This window comes from Xylaria bambusicola, assembly GCF_022495145.1.
Source record: "Xylaria bambusicola strain CBS 139988 unplaced genomic scaffold F5B22scaffold_32, whole genome shotgun sequence".
NCBI lineage: Eukaryota > Fungi > Ascomycota > Sordariomycetes > Xylariales > Xylariaceae > Xylaria > Xylaria bambusicola.
Window position 1 is genome coordinate 24,777 of NW_025953585.1, and position 16,995 is coordinate 41,771.

At 50.1% G+C, this 16,995-nt stretch overlaps 5 protein-coding genes across 5 annotated transcripts; 3 read left to right on the forward strand and 2 right to left on the reverse strand.

The window, feature by feature from the left end:
- Positions 1-491: 491 nt before the first annotated feature.
- On the forward strand, positions 492-2,912 carry F5B22DRAFT_648187 (putative alpha-galactosidase C; the record flags this gene model as incomplete). Its single annotated transcript, XM_047978987.1, has 3 exons — positions 492-558; positions 676-1,288; positions 1,349-2,912. 3 exons carry the CDS (start codon positions 492-494, stop codon positions 2,910-2,912), a joined length of 2,244 nt encoding a protein of 747 aa, XP_047829126.1.
- A 126-nt stretch (positions 2,913-3,038) lies between these two features.
- On the reverse strand, positions 3,039-5,447 carry F5B22DRAFT_286514 (uncharacterized protein). Its single transcript, XM_047970357.1, has 4 exons — positions 4,617-5,447; positions 4,496-4,557; positions 4,129-4,375; positions 3,039-4,077 (listed from the first exon to the last, which is right to left on the reverse strand). Exons 1-4 carry the CDS (start codon positions 4,932-4,934, stop codon positions 3,235-3,237), a joined length of 1,470 nt encoding a protein of 489 aa, XP_047829127.1. The 5' UTR covers positions 4,935-5,447; the 3' UTR covers positions 3,039-3,234.
- A 3,414-nt stretch (positions 5,448-8,861) lies between these two features.
- F5B22DRAFT_648189 (uncharacterized protein) lies at positions 8,862-10,404 on the forward strand (the record flags this gene model as incomplete). The annotated part of the gene is made up of 2 exons (XM_047978988.1): positions 8,862-8,901; positions 8,990-10,404. 2 exons carry the CDS (start codon positions 8,862-8,864, stop codon positions 10,402-10,404), a joined length of 1,455 nt encoding a protein of 484 aa, XP_047829128.1.
- Positions 10,405-10,795: 391 nt separating this feature from the next.
- Positions 10,796-13,793, reverse strand: F5B22DRAFT_286646 (uncharacterized protein). Its single transcript, XM_047970359.1, has 2 exons — positions 13,174-13,793; positions 10,796-12,893 (listed from the first exon to the last, which is right to left on the reverse strand). The coding sequence occupies exons 1-2, from the start codon at positions 13,255-13,257 to the stop codon at positions 10,899-10,901; spliced, it is 2,079 nt and encodes a 692-aa protein (XP_047829129.1). The 5' UTR covers positions 13,258-13,793; the 3' UTR covers positions 10,796-10,898.
- Positions 13,794-15,155: 1,362 nt separating this feature from the next.
- On the forward strand, positions 15,156-16,721 carry F5B22DRAFT_637449 (uncharacterized protein; the record flags this gene model as incomplete). The annotated part of the gene is made up of 2 exons (XM_047977440.1): positions 15,156-16,511; positions 16,704-16,721. 2 exons carry the CDS (start codon positions 15,156-15,158, stop codon positions 16,719-16,721), a joined length of 1,374 nt encoding a protein of 457 aa, XP_047829130.1.
- Between the last annotated feature and the right edge of the window lie 274 nt (positions 16,722-16,995).

Genomic DNA, 16,995 nt, shown 5'->3' on the forward strand with positions numbered 1-16,995 from the left:
TGGACATAACTAGAAATGAACCCTCTACGCCTCTGATTGACAGCAGTCTGTGCTGGTATAGGAGCGGCTGTGAAGAGAAATAGTCTTCGGATGATTCAGGCTTGTGAACAGCTCTCTTTGCATGCTACCTTCCCCTCTCGTGCAGGGCACGGGGTAACGATATGGGGAGTATAGATTGATGCGGAGATGGTGGAGTAGCTCGCCTGGTTTTGCTCGTGGTGTTAATAAACTGACCAGCTTCCCCTCTTGACCATAGGTAACTGCCGGCAGAGCTCATGGCTCGAGAGGGGAAATAGGGCTGACGATCTTCCCCTCGGTCTAGCTACGGCGACGCAATGGGCCGACATGTAGCTTCGTGCTCGACAATATCCCGTCCACCCAGCTAGTACCATATGAACTCTCCGTGACTCTCTGCCGTTACTTATAAATAAAAGTTCCATAGATTTGTGCCCAGCGTGAGAAAAGGTCTTGGGACCGTAGTAAAATACATCATGGTCGCCAAAAAATTAGCCTTGGGCCTGCTCCCGACATGGGCATTAGGCCAAAGCAATGTGAAATGTAAGCACTCTTCCTCGAATCTTACAGTAGATTGGCAGCATGTTCAGTTACATCGCGCACCCAGTTGATATCATATTGCGCCCAATTGATAACCCAATTCTCACCAATTGACTTCAGGGATAACTGTGGAGGATGGCCCAGCACCGTCCTTCTCATTGGCTTCATCCGGTATCTCATATCAGTTCCACGTCGACCCTTACACGTTAGATCTGATTCATGATCACTGGGGCGGCTATGCCGCAGAGACCGTCCCCCAAGACACTGGTAACAGGAATGGATGGGGTGGTCCATACACCTACCGGCTTCGTGAATTTCCCGATTCCGGCCGAGGCGACTTCCGTACGCCGGCGATCCACATTCAACATGCAACCGGGGACACCGTTTCCGCCTTCGCGTACACCGGCTACGAGGTGAAAGCCGGTAAACCCGGGCTGCCCGGGCTCCCGGCCACTTATGGAAATGAAGACGACGTTTCTACACTTATAGTGCATCTATATGACGAATATTCAGCCATCTCAGCGGACCTTTACTACTCAATCTTCCCAAAGCACAATTCTATCGCACGTAGCTTCCGTCTTACAAACAAGGGGAACAACACGGCGACTGTGCAAAGGGCAAGTAGCTGGAGCATCGACATGCCTAACGAAGAACTTGATCTAATTGATCTTCGGGGAGACTGGGCTGGTGAGGCTCATATAAACAGACGCTCAGTGGGATTTGGAGAGCAAGGGTAGGCCATGTCTCATCTCATTGTTGCTAGCATATATTGATTAATTTTTTGCTTTCATAGCTTCCGGTCAACGGCTGGTTACTCGTCCCATTTCCACAATCCATTTTTTGCACTTGCTCCTCCTAGCACCACGGAATTACAAGGGCCTGCAACGGGGTACGCCCTTCTGTACACAGGTTCGTTCGCCGCAAACGTAGAACGATGGTCAACAGGCTGGGTGCGGGTACTACTTGGTCTTAACCCATTGCATTTATCATGGCCTCTCGAGCCGGGCGATACCTTCATCTCTCCGGAGGTAGTCTCTGCATACTCCTATAGAGGCTTTAGTGGAATGTCACAGTCATTGCACTCTTTGTTCAAAAACCAACTATCGCGCGCTAACCAGACGTTGGAAACCCGGCCAGCTCTCCTAAACTCCTGGGAAGGTCTCAAGTTCGATTATAACAGCACTTCCATGGTGGAACTAGCCAAAGGAGCTGCAGATCTAGGCTGTAGACTATTTGTGAACGACGATGGCTGGTTTGGTACAGACTACCCGCGTGATAATGACAGCCTCGGTTTAGGCGACTGGGTTCCTCAGGAGAAGAAGTTCCCCGAAGGCCTGGGTCCCTACGTCGACGATGTGAATGCGATCACTGTAGCTAATTCGTCTGATAAGATGATATTTGGCTTATGGTTTGAGCCAGAAATGGTGAACCCGAATTCGGATCTTTACGCTGAACACCCTGATTGGGTTCTTCATGCAGGATCCCACAATCGCACTCTACTGCGTTCCCAGCTAGTACTCAACCTCGGACTACCAGAGGTGCAGGAATACATCATCACTACGGTCGGAGGAATCCTTGATTCGGCTAATATCAAGTACGTCAAATGGGATAATAACCGCGGACAGCACGAGCTCCCGTCGCCCGCTGCTAACCACGCCTACATGTTAGGTTTGTACCGCGTGATAGACAATCTCACAAGCGCACACCCTGACGTCCTATGGGAAGGCTGCGCTTCAGGCGGAGGCCGCTTTGACGCAGGACTGCTGCACTACTGGCCACAGACCTGGACATCGGATAACACGGACGGCCTCAGCCGGCTACAGATCCAATTCGGAACATCATACGCGTACCCGCCCTCGTCAATGGGCTGTCACGTCAGCGCCGTTCCCAACGACCAGATCGGCCGCATAACACCCCTCGCTTTCCGATCAGCTGTGGCGAGTATGTGCGGCTCGTATGGTCTAGAGCTAGACCCCAAGGATCTAACGCAGGAAGAGCGGGACATGATCCCGGGCATGATCTCCCTCCAGCAAGAGATCAACCCGCTCGTGATCAACGGGGACTTTTACCGCCTTGCGCTTCCGGAGCAGTCGAACTGGCCGGCCGCTATGTTCGCGCTGCCCGACGCGAGCGCGGGCGTGCTATTTGCGTTCCGGATTCGATCCGAGACGAAACCCCTGCCACCACCGGTGAAACTGCGAGGTCTGGATGCCGATGCTAAGTATAAGCTCACCGGGGGTTCGTTCAACGCTACGTTCTCTGGATCTACGCTTATGAACACGGGGCTTAGCTTGAAGTGGCCGAATGGGGATTATCAGAGCTATATTATCAAATTAGAGAGGGTAGAGGGTGGATGATATAGGAAGAATGGAGGAATGAGATCGAAAAGGAGTTAATGACAAGATGTCGTATTAGCTGATAATAGGTAATACTAATAACGAGCTAATAAATCCAACATGTTTTCACATAATCTGGGCAGGTGAAAAGTAGTTGATGACATCGTCAATATTGCACGACTGTTATGCTACCAAGCGCCGCAAACAGTAGATGTTACTATACAATGGATTACTATTACTATACTTTACATCTTAATACATGTATGCACCAGAGGCCTATAACCGTATGTTACAGCTCCCATGATCAAATCTTTATACAAATGTTGCTTCGTCGATCGCTTAATCAAGTCTCCAGGACAGATCCCAGCACACTCCCCAACACGCCGCGGACCCTGTTCCGGTTCTCACGGACGCAGGTAAACACAACAGCCGTGCTGAACGCGAAGACAAACGTCTCCCTCCACTGCTTTTCGAGCGGATAGCGTCGAGGCAAGAGCGTAGCCAGGGCCCTCGGTGCTACGAAAAGCGCCATATCTTTCCGCCGTGACGCTGCCTCGAAGAATATGCTCCACCCGCACATGAAGCAGCCACAGCCCACACAAACGCCGGCATCGATGGTCTGACGGGTCCCGACGTCGTGTTTATCACCCAGATGAGGCCCGACTCGCGTCCGCGCGAGACAGACGCCGTAGTAGAACAGCGCGATAAAGGTCGCGAGGAACGAAGAGGAGCGCGCGGCGGAGGTGAGAGCCCGCCGGAAGCCCGTGGGGTTCTTGCTTCGGGCGAGAATGTTTAGGGGTAGATATGTTGCCATGGACCACTTGAAGGAGCGGACAAAGCGGGATAGGGCGTGGTATTCGCAGGATGGGCCGCATCCCATGTGCACCATCTCGCAGGGGAACGGCACCGTCCTCGCAGGGTCGCCCCATTCTAAGGGCCACTTGAAATCTTTGCACATGGCTTGTAAGAGCGGCGCTTGACCGGTCTCCTCGCCGTAGCGCAGCTCGCCTTTACGACACCGCCGTAGAGCCTCGATGAGTCGCGCGTCGACGGCGGCGGCGGAGCTGATCCATTTGTTGTAGGATTGGGGCAGCCCCGAGGGTGCGTAGAACCAGGCCCACATTATCAGTGCGCAGGACACTGCGAATATGGACGGGTCGGCCATGTTTGATATGAACGAGTCAAGCTGTGCGGCTTAGTGAGATGCTCGGGGTAGGGCTCGTTTAGGGGCACTCACCCACGACCATCGACCAGCGGCGACGCGGCGCTGCCGTCTTTGCGACCATAATTCGCCAACTACGACGTCGACAGCTCTGGTAGCGGCGAAGAGGGTGAGGTCAAGCGTTCGTCCTGCATACTGGATGATTCTCTGCTTGCCACTTTCTGTGGCGTTAGTTTTGGCTGCGTATGCCTCGGTTTTCTTAGATTGTAGAAGCCGCAGGCTCAGCCAGCCGGCAATGAATGATGAGACCCATATCGAAAGTCTGTAGACGGGTTAGATACGGCTGAGAATAAGCAATGATAAGAATAGTATGGTGGCATAGAATATTGAATATCCATGAAGACATCGAGATTGGAAAGTGGTGGTGCTGTTGTTGTCTTACCTTCGTCTAGCTACAGCTGACAGCTTTGTTTTCAAGCGATTTATTAGTCTTCTAACAAGAATCTATGCACACTCCATGTCAGTTATGCCTCGTTGACTTGACGTGAGGAGCAATGTCTCACATCTAAGAGTGTAGTACCGCCAACCAGGGCAGCACAAAAAGTCGGAAAGCGTTGAGGGTCGAGTCCGCTACAAAGCACATGTCTTAGGGATGCAGCAAATGAGTCTCGCTGTGGCTGGGCGTTGTCCTTCTTCAGACCCCTGCCTTTCCTCCACCTCGCTCCATGTTGTAGAATCAACGTCAGAACCCGCGGTGCGACGGCCGATGCATACCCCAGGACATAGGCTCTAAGCGCCGGCCGTAAAATCGGCGGGACAGCCTTATTCAGCCTCTCTTGGACTTGACGGGGCCTTTGGAGGAGCGGAGTGGACGATGTCATTGTTGAAAGTGATGATGGGGATAGCACGTGCCACGCGCATCCGTCTCGACGCGTGCTTTTTGGCCGAGACTTCCAGACCGTCCGGGAGAGAGAATATAGCACATAAGTAGATAATTGATGCAGGTACCAATTGTGGCTAGCCCATTGCAGGGGGAATATGCGAGTCCATGCAGGTCAACGGTCAAGTTCGAGATTCCTTGACGACGATTGAGCATCAATCGCAACCTCGGCTTCGCAAGCAGTTATTATGTACCTATTACTAGGTGCCTACATATGTAGCTTTTGGTATGTATTACAGGGCCGATATGTAGGCGCTAAACTACCCAACCTTACAGCTAGATTAGTGCACTGTAGCTCTTTAGCGTCCAGTGGTTTGGTACTGGAGATACAAGATACATATTAAAGGGGGCGGGTCTTGACAACGGGGAAGGAAAACGAGTGAGCTGTATCTCTTGATCTCTCTGTTAAACAGAGCTGCTATGTGATGATGATGATGATATAATCATAGGATAATTATTGAAATGGCGGAGAGTTTTTAAGTGCTTGAATTCGTGTTTGTCGACAGTTTAAATCGGTTGATTCGAGTACATGTAGAACATCTTAAACCATAGTAGGCACTTAATCAGCTTCAACGCTTAATACTTGGTATTGTAAACCAAGATGGAGCTATCAGAGGCGAACTAAACGAACGTTATAGTCTCATATTGCTACTGTAGATAGCAAACATGGCTGAGAATCACGACCGCCTCGCCTAGGGGATTTCAATATAGCCGGAGCAATGGACGGCTTCTTTACGAGTTCAGTTTGAAGCAGAACAGAGCAAGTTTAAAACAGCACGTTCCAATAATGTATGTTAGTATTACCCCGCATCCCACGACGGCACGTCTTGGTACAAAAGGTGGATTATGACAAAGTTATTCCCTTCTACCAATCTACTCATAGGTATTTGGTATATAGTTAGTCCTCATACGTACGTGGGGTTCTGGAAGCGTCCTGTTGGAGAAGACAGACAAGATCTCCGCCCTCCATGTGAATAGATAGTAGGTACTATAGAGATATATAAATCTAACTTGGCAGTAAATCGCGATCTGGCATACAATTTAGTACATAGCTCCAAGTGTATGTATAGTAGTAGGTAGTCTTGTGCCTGACAGTAGGAGACCCTTGCTTGTACCACGATCACGTTACGTTACGTACATACTGCGTACATATGTTGGGTGCCAACCTCCCGCATCAAGGATAGGTAGTATCTGGGGACACTGCACACTATACATGCTTGTTCATCTATCTTGACCAACTATGTAAGACAGTTTTGGTGCCCGAACATGTACATATATATAACTTACGTTGAAGGTACGGTAGCATGCTATGTAGATCTCGCACTTGATAACCCCGAAGATTGAAAATAAAGGAAGCTGAAAAAATCGGATCAACGGCTGTGGGCCCAGAGTGCTGACATGTGATTGCGCCTAGAATAAATCCCATGAGCATTCACTACCTATTTAACTGAGACCAGTATTCGCAATACACAGGTTCATATCCACTTGAGCATTTTAGATAGTTGGTTACATACTTCATCCCCACCCTTCCAAGGTATGACAATCTCGACAATGTCCCATCTAAGAGCTGATGGGGACAATTGAGAATGCCAGATGCCAAATGTACGTGCATCCTGTGGTAGCGCTGGCCTGTCTATGGAGACACTACGCCAACTTCCCTGTTTCGTGCTTCTCACTTCTTCCCCTCAATGCTGTCATAATGGAACTTTGACAACATCGACTGGTTCTACCAGTACTCCGGACCCCAATGCACAAGAAACGTGTCTAATCAGGGAGCGAAGGGGCGAGAGGTCAAGTGACAAACAAGTGCAACCCGACTCTGCCCGACACTGAAATGGATGCCTCCTTCAAGTTATCATCCATCCAGGGTCCAGCAGCCTGAGCACCTCGGCAGGTTGGTTGAGTAGGTGGCATCTTACATACTGTAGATATCGATCAACTTGCAGCGCCATTGTCTCGCGCTAAGGTATACTGCAGATGATGCTAAATGAAGATATGAGCTGAATTTGATTCGTTCTTCGCCGCCATCATGGAATGCGCCAATTTCCGGAATTAGACAGGCTTTACTTCGTAGATGATGCACGCGCCTAGATACATCAACTACCTAGCTGTAATTGCTTAAGTCGTCTCCAGCCCCGAGTTTCGAGGTTGGAACCTACAAAAGCATCGGTGGCCAGTTTCTATCCATTGCGGGGTGCATGATTACTCACATACTGTACACTACATGCCGCTATACGACTCTTTTTCTTCATTCTATTAATCCCAGGTATTAGTTATTAAGTAGTTGGCGGCAATCTTAGGAGGCTATATGACCTTTGGAATTATTGCTCTAACTAGGTACTTAAGTAGGTAGGTTGCCGAGTGCTTTTCACCTAAAGCGAAGATGTCCGCATATTACACACATGATTCTGAAAGCACAACGAAGACTGCAGCTTAACTCTATACCTTGAAGCTTAATCCAAGCACTCGGTAGGACCCGAGCTGCAAAGGCCTTCAGCTATCTATAGGTAGTAACCCGGGTAGCAATCATCTGGTTATGCGGGCTTATAATATGTCGCCTTGATGCTATCCGTCAGATCGACCTTGGGGGCATGGCAAGATCACTAACCTACTATTATACCTTGTTATACCAGGTACCAGGTAACCCACCGGTAGTATTTTATTATTCTACCGACTCAAGGCCGTAGCGCCCTTCCAAGGCAAGGTTGCGAGGTCGTTTGCCCTACAGTATGTCCTATGCTTAATGTACCGTAGATGTACGTAGGTGTCAGGTATCTGTAAACGACGTTGCAGATGGCTGCTTGCAGGTATGTACTTACTTACCTGCCTACCTACATAGGTAGGGCCGGCCTAGAGCTGGCTTGCTGGGGTTCCCTGGAGTTCGCTGGAGCTTGCTGTAGGTAGCTTGCTGGAGCTCCGTGGCATAGGTACCTGCTCAGTTAGGCTGGCACCTGCTCGGCGGTACTTTTTGGGTACAGCCTGGTGTGGCCTCGGGTCCAGCTCTGTATCCCGCACCCCACACTTACCCGGGGTCGACTGCCATGAGAATCTGTCGTCGACGATCCTTCGTCCCATCCAAACTCTACCACTCGCGCACATTCGCACTTTTGCATATTTCTACGATATACGACCCCGTCTATGTTGGCTCAAGCTGACTTCTAGCTCGCAAACGGCTGCCCATAACCGCTTCTGGCCTCCACAACCACCTTCTTCGACCTCGCTTTCAACCTCGGCATTCGCCTCGCGTTGTCCACGACCGCCAGAGATTAGCCTCAACAATATGCGCTATTCGTAGGAACAACAGCCGCTCGATTGTTTCCGTCCAGCTTGCTGCGTCACCCGTCTCTCCTCCTCGACCAACTGTCTGGATATCCATCTACGTGACCTCTTAGTACCGAAGTTTCCCGCATTGTCCGGTCAACAGAACGATCCGAGCTATATCAACAATACAGACTGTCCATGTACTTATTCGCCTGTACTATGTAGCAAGCTTGGAACGGACAAACACGCTTTTTCTCGCATTTTATACTGTACATTTGTCCTGCTACGAAGCCACAATCGCCAAAATTGCGCCATATCTAATCATTCCCGTGCTTGTATCCGTACCTGTATCTGTATCCATCACTCGAACCGCTTCGACACTCCTCGATAAACGCCTATCCACATTCCCCCGATTGCCTCGATCGCAATAACATTGTATAGAAACGCGCAGACCTGCCTCTCGTAGCTTGTGTGGGTTGTGTGGTTCTGTTGCTCCTCGACAAGGGCTCGCAGGAAACCCCGCGGCCGAGGTCCGCCTGTGTTGCGCAAATAGGTACTCACAGATGAAGCACTCATGACCGCCGTGGCGTGTATACACCGTCCCAAGATGGGTTCGCCAGAGTTTGAGGGCGACTTGCCATTCGGCTGTAAGTGCTCCAGCGCCGCTATATTAGACCTCCGCAAGCTTGTGTTTCGACTCTTCCGCGTTCATGATTATCTAATTGTGATCTGCAGACCATCTGAATTTAGATGATACTGTTCAACCTCCACCCTCGCCTCATGGTATTCCCATATTAGACCCAACTGACAGTAATGTGTTGGGGACTTTCTTCAATCGCTTGAATAACTTACAGCCTAATGACTGGCCTATGCAGTCTTACGGCAATGGGCTGCCTTTCAATGAGAGTTGGATCAATCCTGTTGCGCCTAATCTACTCGGGCATTCGACATCTTTCGGGTCACAACCTCCACCTGATTTGGCCTCGGCAGCCATAACAGGGCAGTCTCCGGTGAACTTCCAGGATGGCTTCACATTTGTACCAACCATGCCACATATGATACCGCCGCCGCCGCCTCCCGAACTCCCGTTACAACAACAACAGGCCATGGCAACTCGCATCCATCCCCATCAGCAATCCCACCTTGACCAAAGATTATTGCACGCAATGGTTGAGCAAAATGCCCATACAGACGCAGCCGCCTCCTTAACGACTTTGCAGTCTGGTCATGCATATTCCTACTCACCTAATATGGCCAGTATCAATAGATTGCAGCAGTCACCCATCACACAACCTCCAAGAGACTATAGAAACTCTCTTTCACAATCTCATCCCATGCAAGGTCAAAATGCATTTGTGCGATCAACAAGAACCAATGAGCCCGAGACATTATTTAGAGACATGATGTTCGGAACTCAAGGATCGACAGCTCAACGTACAGAGGAACGCTCGGAGTTGCAATGGGGCTCTGATACCACATTTGGTATGTCTCAAGGATTTGTGCCACCACAGCATGAATCAAGTGAAGCTCTTGTGGAAAAGCGGATGGCTACGATGAGGGAAGCGTTGCACTTAACTAGTAGTGATCCAAACACTCGAGCTTCAAGCCCGGCCATGAACGATGAAGTAGCTACTCAGGCGCTCCTCGAGAACAGCAACGGGAATAATAAAGTGCAAGGAAATCCAGCAACACATAATAAGAAGCGGAAGACCAAGCCCAAGATTGAAGAAGAGGACGAAGTGGAGGATAAAGTACCAATTCCGCAAAAGCCTATAACGAAGAAGCGTAAATCTGGAATTGATTTGAATGAGTTGCCTGGCTCATCCTTAACACAGGAAGTGGCCGGAAAACGTCGGAAGTCAGGACCGAACCAACCCAAGCCACCGCGTGAAAACTTAACCGAGGCACAGAAGAGAGAAAATCACATCAAAAGCGAGCAAAAAAGACGACTTGCTATCAAAGAGGGATTTGAAGACCTTGCCTTCATTATTCCGAACCTACAGAACGGTGGCTATAGCAAAAGCACCACGCTGAATATGGCAGGAGAATGGATTGAGTCTCTCATAGAGGGCAATCAGAAGCTGAAGCGAATATTGTCGCCTTTTGATGGCGAGGAGGAAGCGGAAGCAGGTGAGGATATTGCGCCTTGATGTATACTTAGATAACATTTCTCGCGAGACTTCTTTTATCCGCGATTACATAGGTGTTTAAGGTGTTAGATGTTGGAGGTATATTTGGCACTAGTCGTGCTGGGGATCACTGGCGAGGTGTGGTGATGATCCCAGAGCCGGTACTTTGGGTGGCCTTGTTTCAATGATACCCGTGATTTTCAGCAAGGGGAGGGAGGGCGTCATCGGCGCAAAAGGGCTACCTACAGCTTTCAAAGCGTCAAAACGTATGATTACGACGTGAACGCGTTGCGGTCTAATGAGGTAACTGATCTGTAGCATATCTCGATAATAAAGCTCAACGGATCATCCGTTACTATGAAAGACCAGTGCTACCCTGCTTACCGCGTCTGGCAGCATTTGATTTTATATGGCACAATGAGCAAAGGGGTATCTATGATTTTATAAGAAGGCAAATAAACACCGGCTTGGTACAGTTGAGTAGATCATGGTCATCTATCTATGTGGGAACTATTTCATTCATTCATAGCGTGAAATCGCTCGTGCGCCGACATTGCGAACGCAGGAACCGCGTGTCCGCAGACCTGGCATCTGTGCGACTCCGACACTGCTTGGTCTTCTTCCCAGGTATCATCACCATCTTCATCCTCATCATCACCTTGATTTTTGTCAAGCAATGGGATGTTAGTGCTACTATTGTCCATAGCGACCTGTCGTCCTTGAAATTGCGCATCACATTCTTCGTCGTCTTCTTCTTCCTCCTCTGCCATTACGAGGTCTTCTACTGCTATGTCCTCTCCGGTTGGCGTGGTGTCTTTAATTACATTAGGCGCGGGATTAATATCAATATCAATTGAAGGAGCAAGAGGAAGAGGAGATGCAGCGGTGGCGGGAATAGAAGAAGTGTCATAGACCGTCCACTCGCGCAGCTTGTCTTCCTGCGCCCGAAACATCCGACCGATATCCCGGCCTGGCGCCATGCTAGACCCAGACACGGAGCCGGAGCTGGATTCGTCTCTAGCTACGAGAACCATGTTCGTCACGCAGATGTTCAGAAGCGCTAGATTCCAACCGCCGCTGCGCGAGGGATGCAGGCGGCGGAAAAGGGGCAGGAGAGATTCTGTTACGAGACGAGAAGCGATCTCCTCGCAGGAAAGGGTTGCCGGGGATGGATATGTCGATGTGGAAGGCAGTGAAGATGTAGATGGCGACGGTGGTGAGAAATGGAATACAAAACTTGGGAGTGGCGCGCTACGCGACGAACGGCTGAAATTGGGAACATCGGCGCCGTTCGTGCTTGCGCCGTCCGTGGGGATAGGTTGTTTAGTTTTGGTCCGCGTCGATAGACGCAGGGTCTTTGGGTAAGCCAACCAGCGCGGCGTTCCAGATGAGCTTGTGGCGTTTTGAACGGTTGGATGAATATCCGCCTCAGTAAGATCCACGCGCATGCGTCGGATCAGAGAAGTTGCAAGGGCATGCAGCTCCCGATTCACTTCGGCAGGTGTCTGTAGCGGCCTGGACATGTACGTGTCTTCGATGGAGATCTGCGTCGGGACGTCGCTGGCCTCCTTCACCTCCGATGGGTCTATCCCGTGCAGAAAGTTCCAGACTTTCTCACCACTGCCGCGCTCAGCGCCGGGGCGGTCGAGGATCTGCTCGAGGAGATCGGAGGACATGCCAGGATACCGCCGGGCCTCACCTACCGTTACGTTGTTTCCTTCGCGGTCACGCAGCTCAGCGGGTCTGGAAAGGAGGTATTCTTCCATCAGCTGCGCGATGCGCGACCCGATGCCCGGAACCTTGCGAATACTATGGGCATCCATGAATGCCTCGACCGCATCAGCGCCATTGCCATCTATCGCGAGGAGCGTCGTTTGATTATCCGGCTTGTTAACGCTGCCGGCAAGCTTCGCGAGAAGCTTGTTGGTGGATATCCCGCCGCTCGAGGTGTATCCGAAGTCCCCGTCGAGTCTATGCCGTAGATACCCCGCAAGATGCGAGGCGAGCATCAAGCGGACACAAAGAGGATTCTCAACATCCACGAACCCTCCTTTGGCCTTCGACTTATCATCAGGCTGTACACAGCCGTAGAACCTCGATCCGTCGAACGCAAACCCTTTCACCGGGTCGTTACTGTCAAGCTGGAAGAAGGAGGCTCCGAGCGCGTGCACGTTCAGCAGCTCTCGGTTGTACGCGATGACATCTGTGACGTCAAGAAAGACCTCATCGAGACCTAGACGCTCAACGCGACGGTTCCATGAATGCGCACGGAGGAACGCCCACAGCTTCTTCGAGACGTCGCGGAAACGCGTTAGATCCTCACCGTTCATCAATATCAGATCAGGACAAATCTTCTGCGCCTCTGAGATGAGCATCAATTTCTTGACGCCGCGCGCCCGTGCCACGTAGTTGCATGTTGCGAGGATGCTCTTCTGCTTTATGCCTAGGGGCTGTGACTTGAGAGACGGGTTCTCGTTCTCAAAGACGCTTGCGTAGAAGCAGTCGTAGTCCTAATTGTTTTGGGTCAGAAATGAGGGATTATTAATAGGCATATTGTTGGTTGTTTCGTTGTATTCGAAATTGGGAGTAAGAGTTATAAGTAGAAGATGAACATGTCTGGGCATCTATGCGCTACCCTTAAGAGACTTTGATACTGAAGGATTACAATGCAAGGCAGGGGCGGGACGATATAAGTTTATCCACTGTCCGTGCAGGTGTAGACGGTGTAGGAGACCAAAATAACGTGATACATGTCTGCTCGCGGCATGGACAAACGAAGGCGGAACATACGAAGTGCAAGATGATACGATCATCATTTCTCTTTGGGATCTTGATTGGTTTTGCAATATTGGGCGTCAAGCTTGTCGTCCTCATGTTGTTCCATGATCAGCTACCTGGATATATCGGCAGCTGGCGGTGGCGGGCAGAGCTGTAAATCAGCTTCAACCATGCTCCTTTAGGCAGCTCAGTCGGTTTACTATTGAGTGGCACGATTACACAGCTGGATAGGGCGTTGCCAGAACACGTCGCAAAGGATGCGAAATCGTCGTAGTCGCTAAAGACATGGTCCGTGATGATCTCGGAAGTTCCGATGCTGTGACAGTGCGTAGAGACCGGACACTGTGGCAACGTCGACTGTGCAGGTTTATTTTTGTCGCTCGACCGTTTTGCAGTGTAATTAGCGAATCCTAGCCCATGCCATGAGTAAACTCCTTCAAGCTTTTCGTACATATATTTAGGTATTTTTCTTCGCCCGCCCCATAATTCCTGTCATGTTAGTCAGGCGATAGCGGGAAGCAGGAAGTTAGTCAAGGATATAACCAACATTCGTTCATGGAAACCAACAGTTACTATTTCCTTGGCTGCCTACTCTACACCTAAATACATCGTTTACTTAAGATGTTCATTGTTAGTGTAGGAGCGCCGTTCCACCTTACTCGCCCACCGTTGACCCAACAATCGATCAGCCGTTTTTCGCTTCGCCGGTACGGGCACAGAAGCATAAGTAAGCCGGCAGGCAAGGGAGCTGAGCCAAGCCACCAACAGCTTGAAGATCAAATTTAGAACCCAGCAAGCTGAGTGTAAACGCAGAGTAGACGGACAGAGAGGCAAATATTGTATTGTCTATTGCTGGAAGGTCGATCCAGCTGCCGTGGGAACCTCTCCCCTAGGATTGAGCTGGAATGACGATGCTTCACACTAGACATTCAGGTGTGTTCTAGTGCCATAAACAGCTGTTTATCGACTCTCGGACCATCCGGCTTCTTACGTGGTAGGCTTGTTAGACTGCTAGTTCCTTCGCTTGTCTTTTGCCCAGGCGCAGAGTCACAATACTCGGTTCCGAATCGGCTTCTAGTCTCGGAAGGGTGGATCGCAGCAGAAAGTGATACTACAGAGAAGACTAGGTAGACTAAACCTAGCCGGTCGTGATGTGGCTATTGCGAACATGACCGGGCCGCAGTCTTACTTGAGTCTAGAGATAAGATGTCTAAGACATGCCGAGCTTCGATGTGACTTGAAGGTGAGGTTCGGCCCATCACGATGCACAATTCGATACACCATCGTCATCTTGATCTGCACCAGGTCATTTCGTGCCACTGAACGCGGGGGATGCAGGGTAGGCCGTTGGTTGAGGCGAGGGAATAGGCGCCGTACGAGCTAGTCCTACGCCCATACACGCGGTGAGAATTGATAGCCGACAGCGTCTTGGCCATAATTGGCCGTGGCTGACTGGGGGTTGCGCATCGCGGCCAGGATTAGTCGGCGCTTGCACACTTTCAACATCGCTTCCCTTGCTCCTGTCACCTTTTTATAGCCAACCAACAGTTGGCCCACTCCCTCTCCTTCGGACTCAACGTTCGTGAAGAAGTCCTTAGCATCCGTGTTCTCTGATCATGTCCGCATCTCATAACCTCATAACTCTTGATACCTCCTCTGACCTACCGTTAGAGACCCTGATGCCCCCCGGGTTCCCGGCTTCTTTGCATTAGCGTCATCCTTCCAACTGCTGTAATTGCCTGACTATTCATCATATTACACCTCCCACTCCCAGGGCAATATTATATAATTACCCTTTCTTCCCATCCTCTCGCCTGTATTCTGTTTCGCCAAGTTTTATTTATTATCTGGTACATTTTGGTTGGCTGGTAAGCCTCCTGGGTCTTAGTCTGTTCACTACATAGACTGGGGTATCCAAGTATCTATACCATAGCAACGATTCTTACTTCCCAAGGTCAAGGTCTCATCAAGGCGTGGTCGCCTCAAGTGGAATCATGTCACAACCAACACAATCAAGGAGACCGAGGTTGACTCTCCAGACTAGGCCTGTACATGGATCGGGTGTCAAATCTAGGCACACCTATGCCAATGTTGATATCAAGTCGCCGACGGCCCTCAACACACTATCAAACGTATATGCTACTGCAATCGAGAGGTCAACTCCTACTCAGACAACTCCCTTGACAGCGGTAAAACTTCATCCGCCACTCAAATTGAGGACTGATGTAGACACACTCCGGAGTCATCAGCAAAGAGTTCGCATATCATCCGCACCTCGACCAGATACCCCTTTATCGGACAATGCCACTTCTCCCCTTCAAAAGATGGAAGTCGTGTGCCCAAGCACTATGACTCCAACTCCACCATTATCAGCTGAGCCTGTCGACTCGGAACGCAGAGCGTTTACTTTTCCTTCCATGGAGATAGATCGTCATATCGTGCCACTATCACCAGGCTTGCCTCGTCGTTCTAATACTACTCTTGGTTTTGGCTCCCTCGCGACGGCACCATATAGTCACAATAGATCCCTCCACAGCATTCTACGCAATTCTCCTTTACAGCCATTCACTGCCAAGTCTCCTAGTGCGACAAGGAGGAAGTCAGTCCGGCTTCAAGAGAGAGTCTCGAGACGAGTGGGGTACGAGTCACCTTTGACCAAGATCATAACAACTGAAAAATACACGAAGTCGCACATTGACTTATTAGCTGAGGAAGCTTCTCCATATACGCCATCGCCAAGGCCAGAAGACTCTGATAGGGTGATTGATCTTGCCATGGCTTACCCGGGGGATGAAACAAAGGATGGTGGCCAGACCCCGGGGCCATTCGAAGAGATGAGGAGGAGGATGACAAGTCTTGCCACGGAGACACCTGTCCGTTCTCCGAGATCCGGCTCAGACGGGGTCCATAAGCGGAAACGAAAGGAGAAGAGGCGGAAGTGGGTTTGGACAATTGGGAAAGAGGATGAGGAGAGTGGAAGTGGAGAAATAGCGGCTGTCCGTGCCACGGGAGAGGCTTTCACATTCGGAGCCACTCGCGCGACGCTCCCCGTGCCTGTTCGGATCGATAGGTCTGAGACACCAGAGCCCGTGACAGCTATTAAAACCAGCGCCGAATGGTCTGAGTCAATATCAGACACATCGACTGAAACGGAATGGGACTGTATGGATGTCGATATTGCAGAAACGAGCAGTTTACACCCGAGCGAAATAACATCTCATGGTGTGGATCTTGACATTCAGACCCTGGTGGCGACTCACGACCTAGACTCACCCGAGTTGTTTTCGGCGAAAAGGCAACGACTCGATCATGACGTGACAATTCCCCCAACTCCCGTAGAGAGTTCAGAGGTTCCCATCGGATTTGAAGCCGAGAATAGGGTTGTAGCCGATCACAGTGAGGATGTGGATACCTTGATAAGAGAGGCATGATTCAATATTGGGTTAAACATAGGATGGGGGTTTTACACGCATATCGACCACACGGCGAAAAAGGTTCAAACGCATTGGGATCGGTTATTTTACTAGTTGAACTTTATATAGGTCTTTGGCGTTAGGTGACTACTATTGTAGGTCAAATGCGTATCATTTGCACGGACACCGTTATCGGTTTGTCCTTTGGTTATTTCGGCATGTATTATTAGTTTTAGCCATCATTGCGGCTATTTTCGCAGCACTGACTTGAATGAGAGCACGACAGTCACGATCACAATATTTGAAACAACATTTGATATACTTCGAACGACACGGTCGAATATAACGTCCATTCTTGGCATCCACTACTATCATATACCCCGGTGCCTAGACTCTTCCATATTACCGTGCTTATACGAAG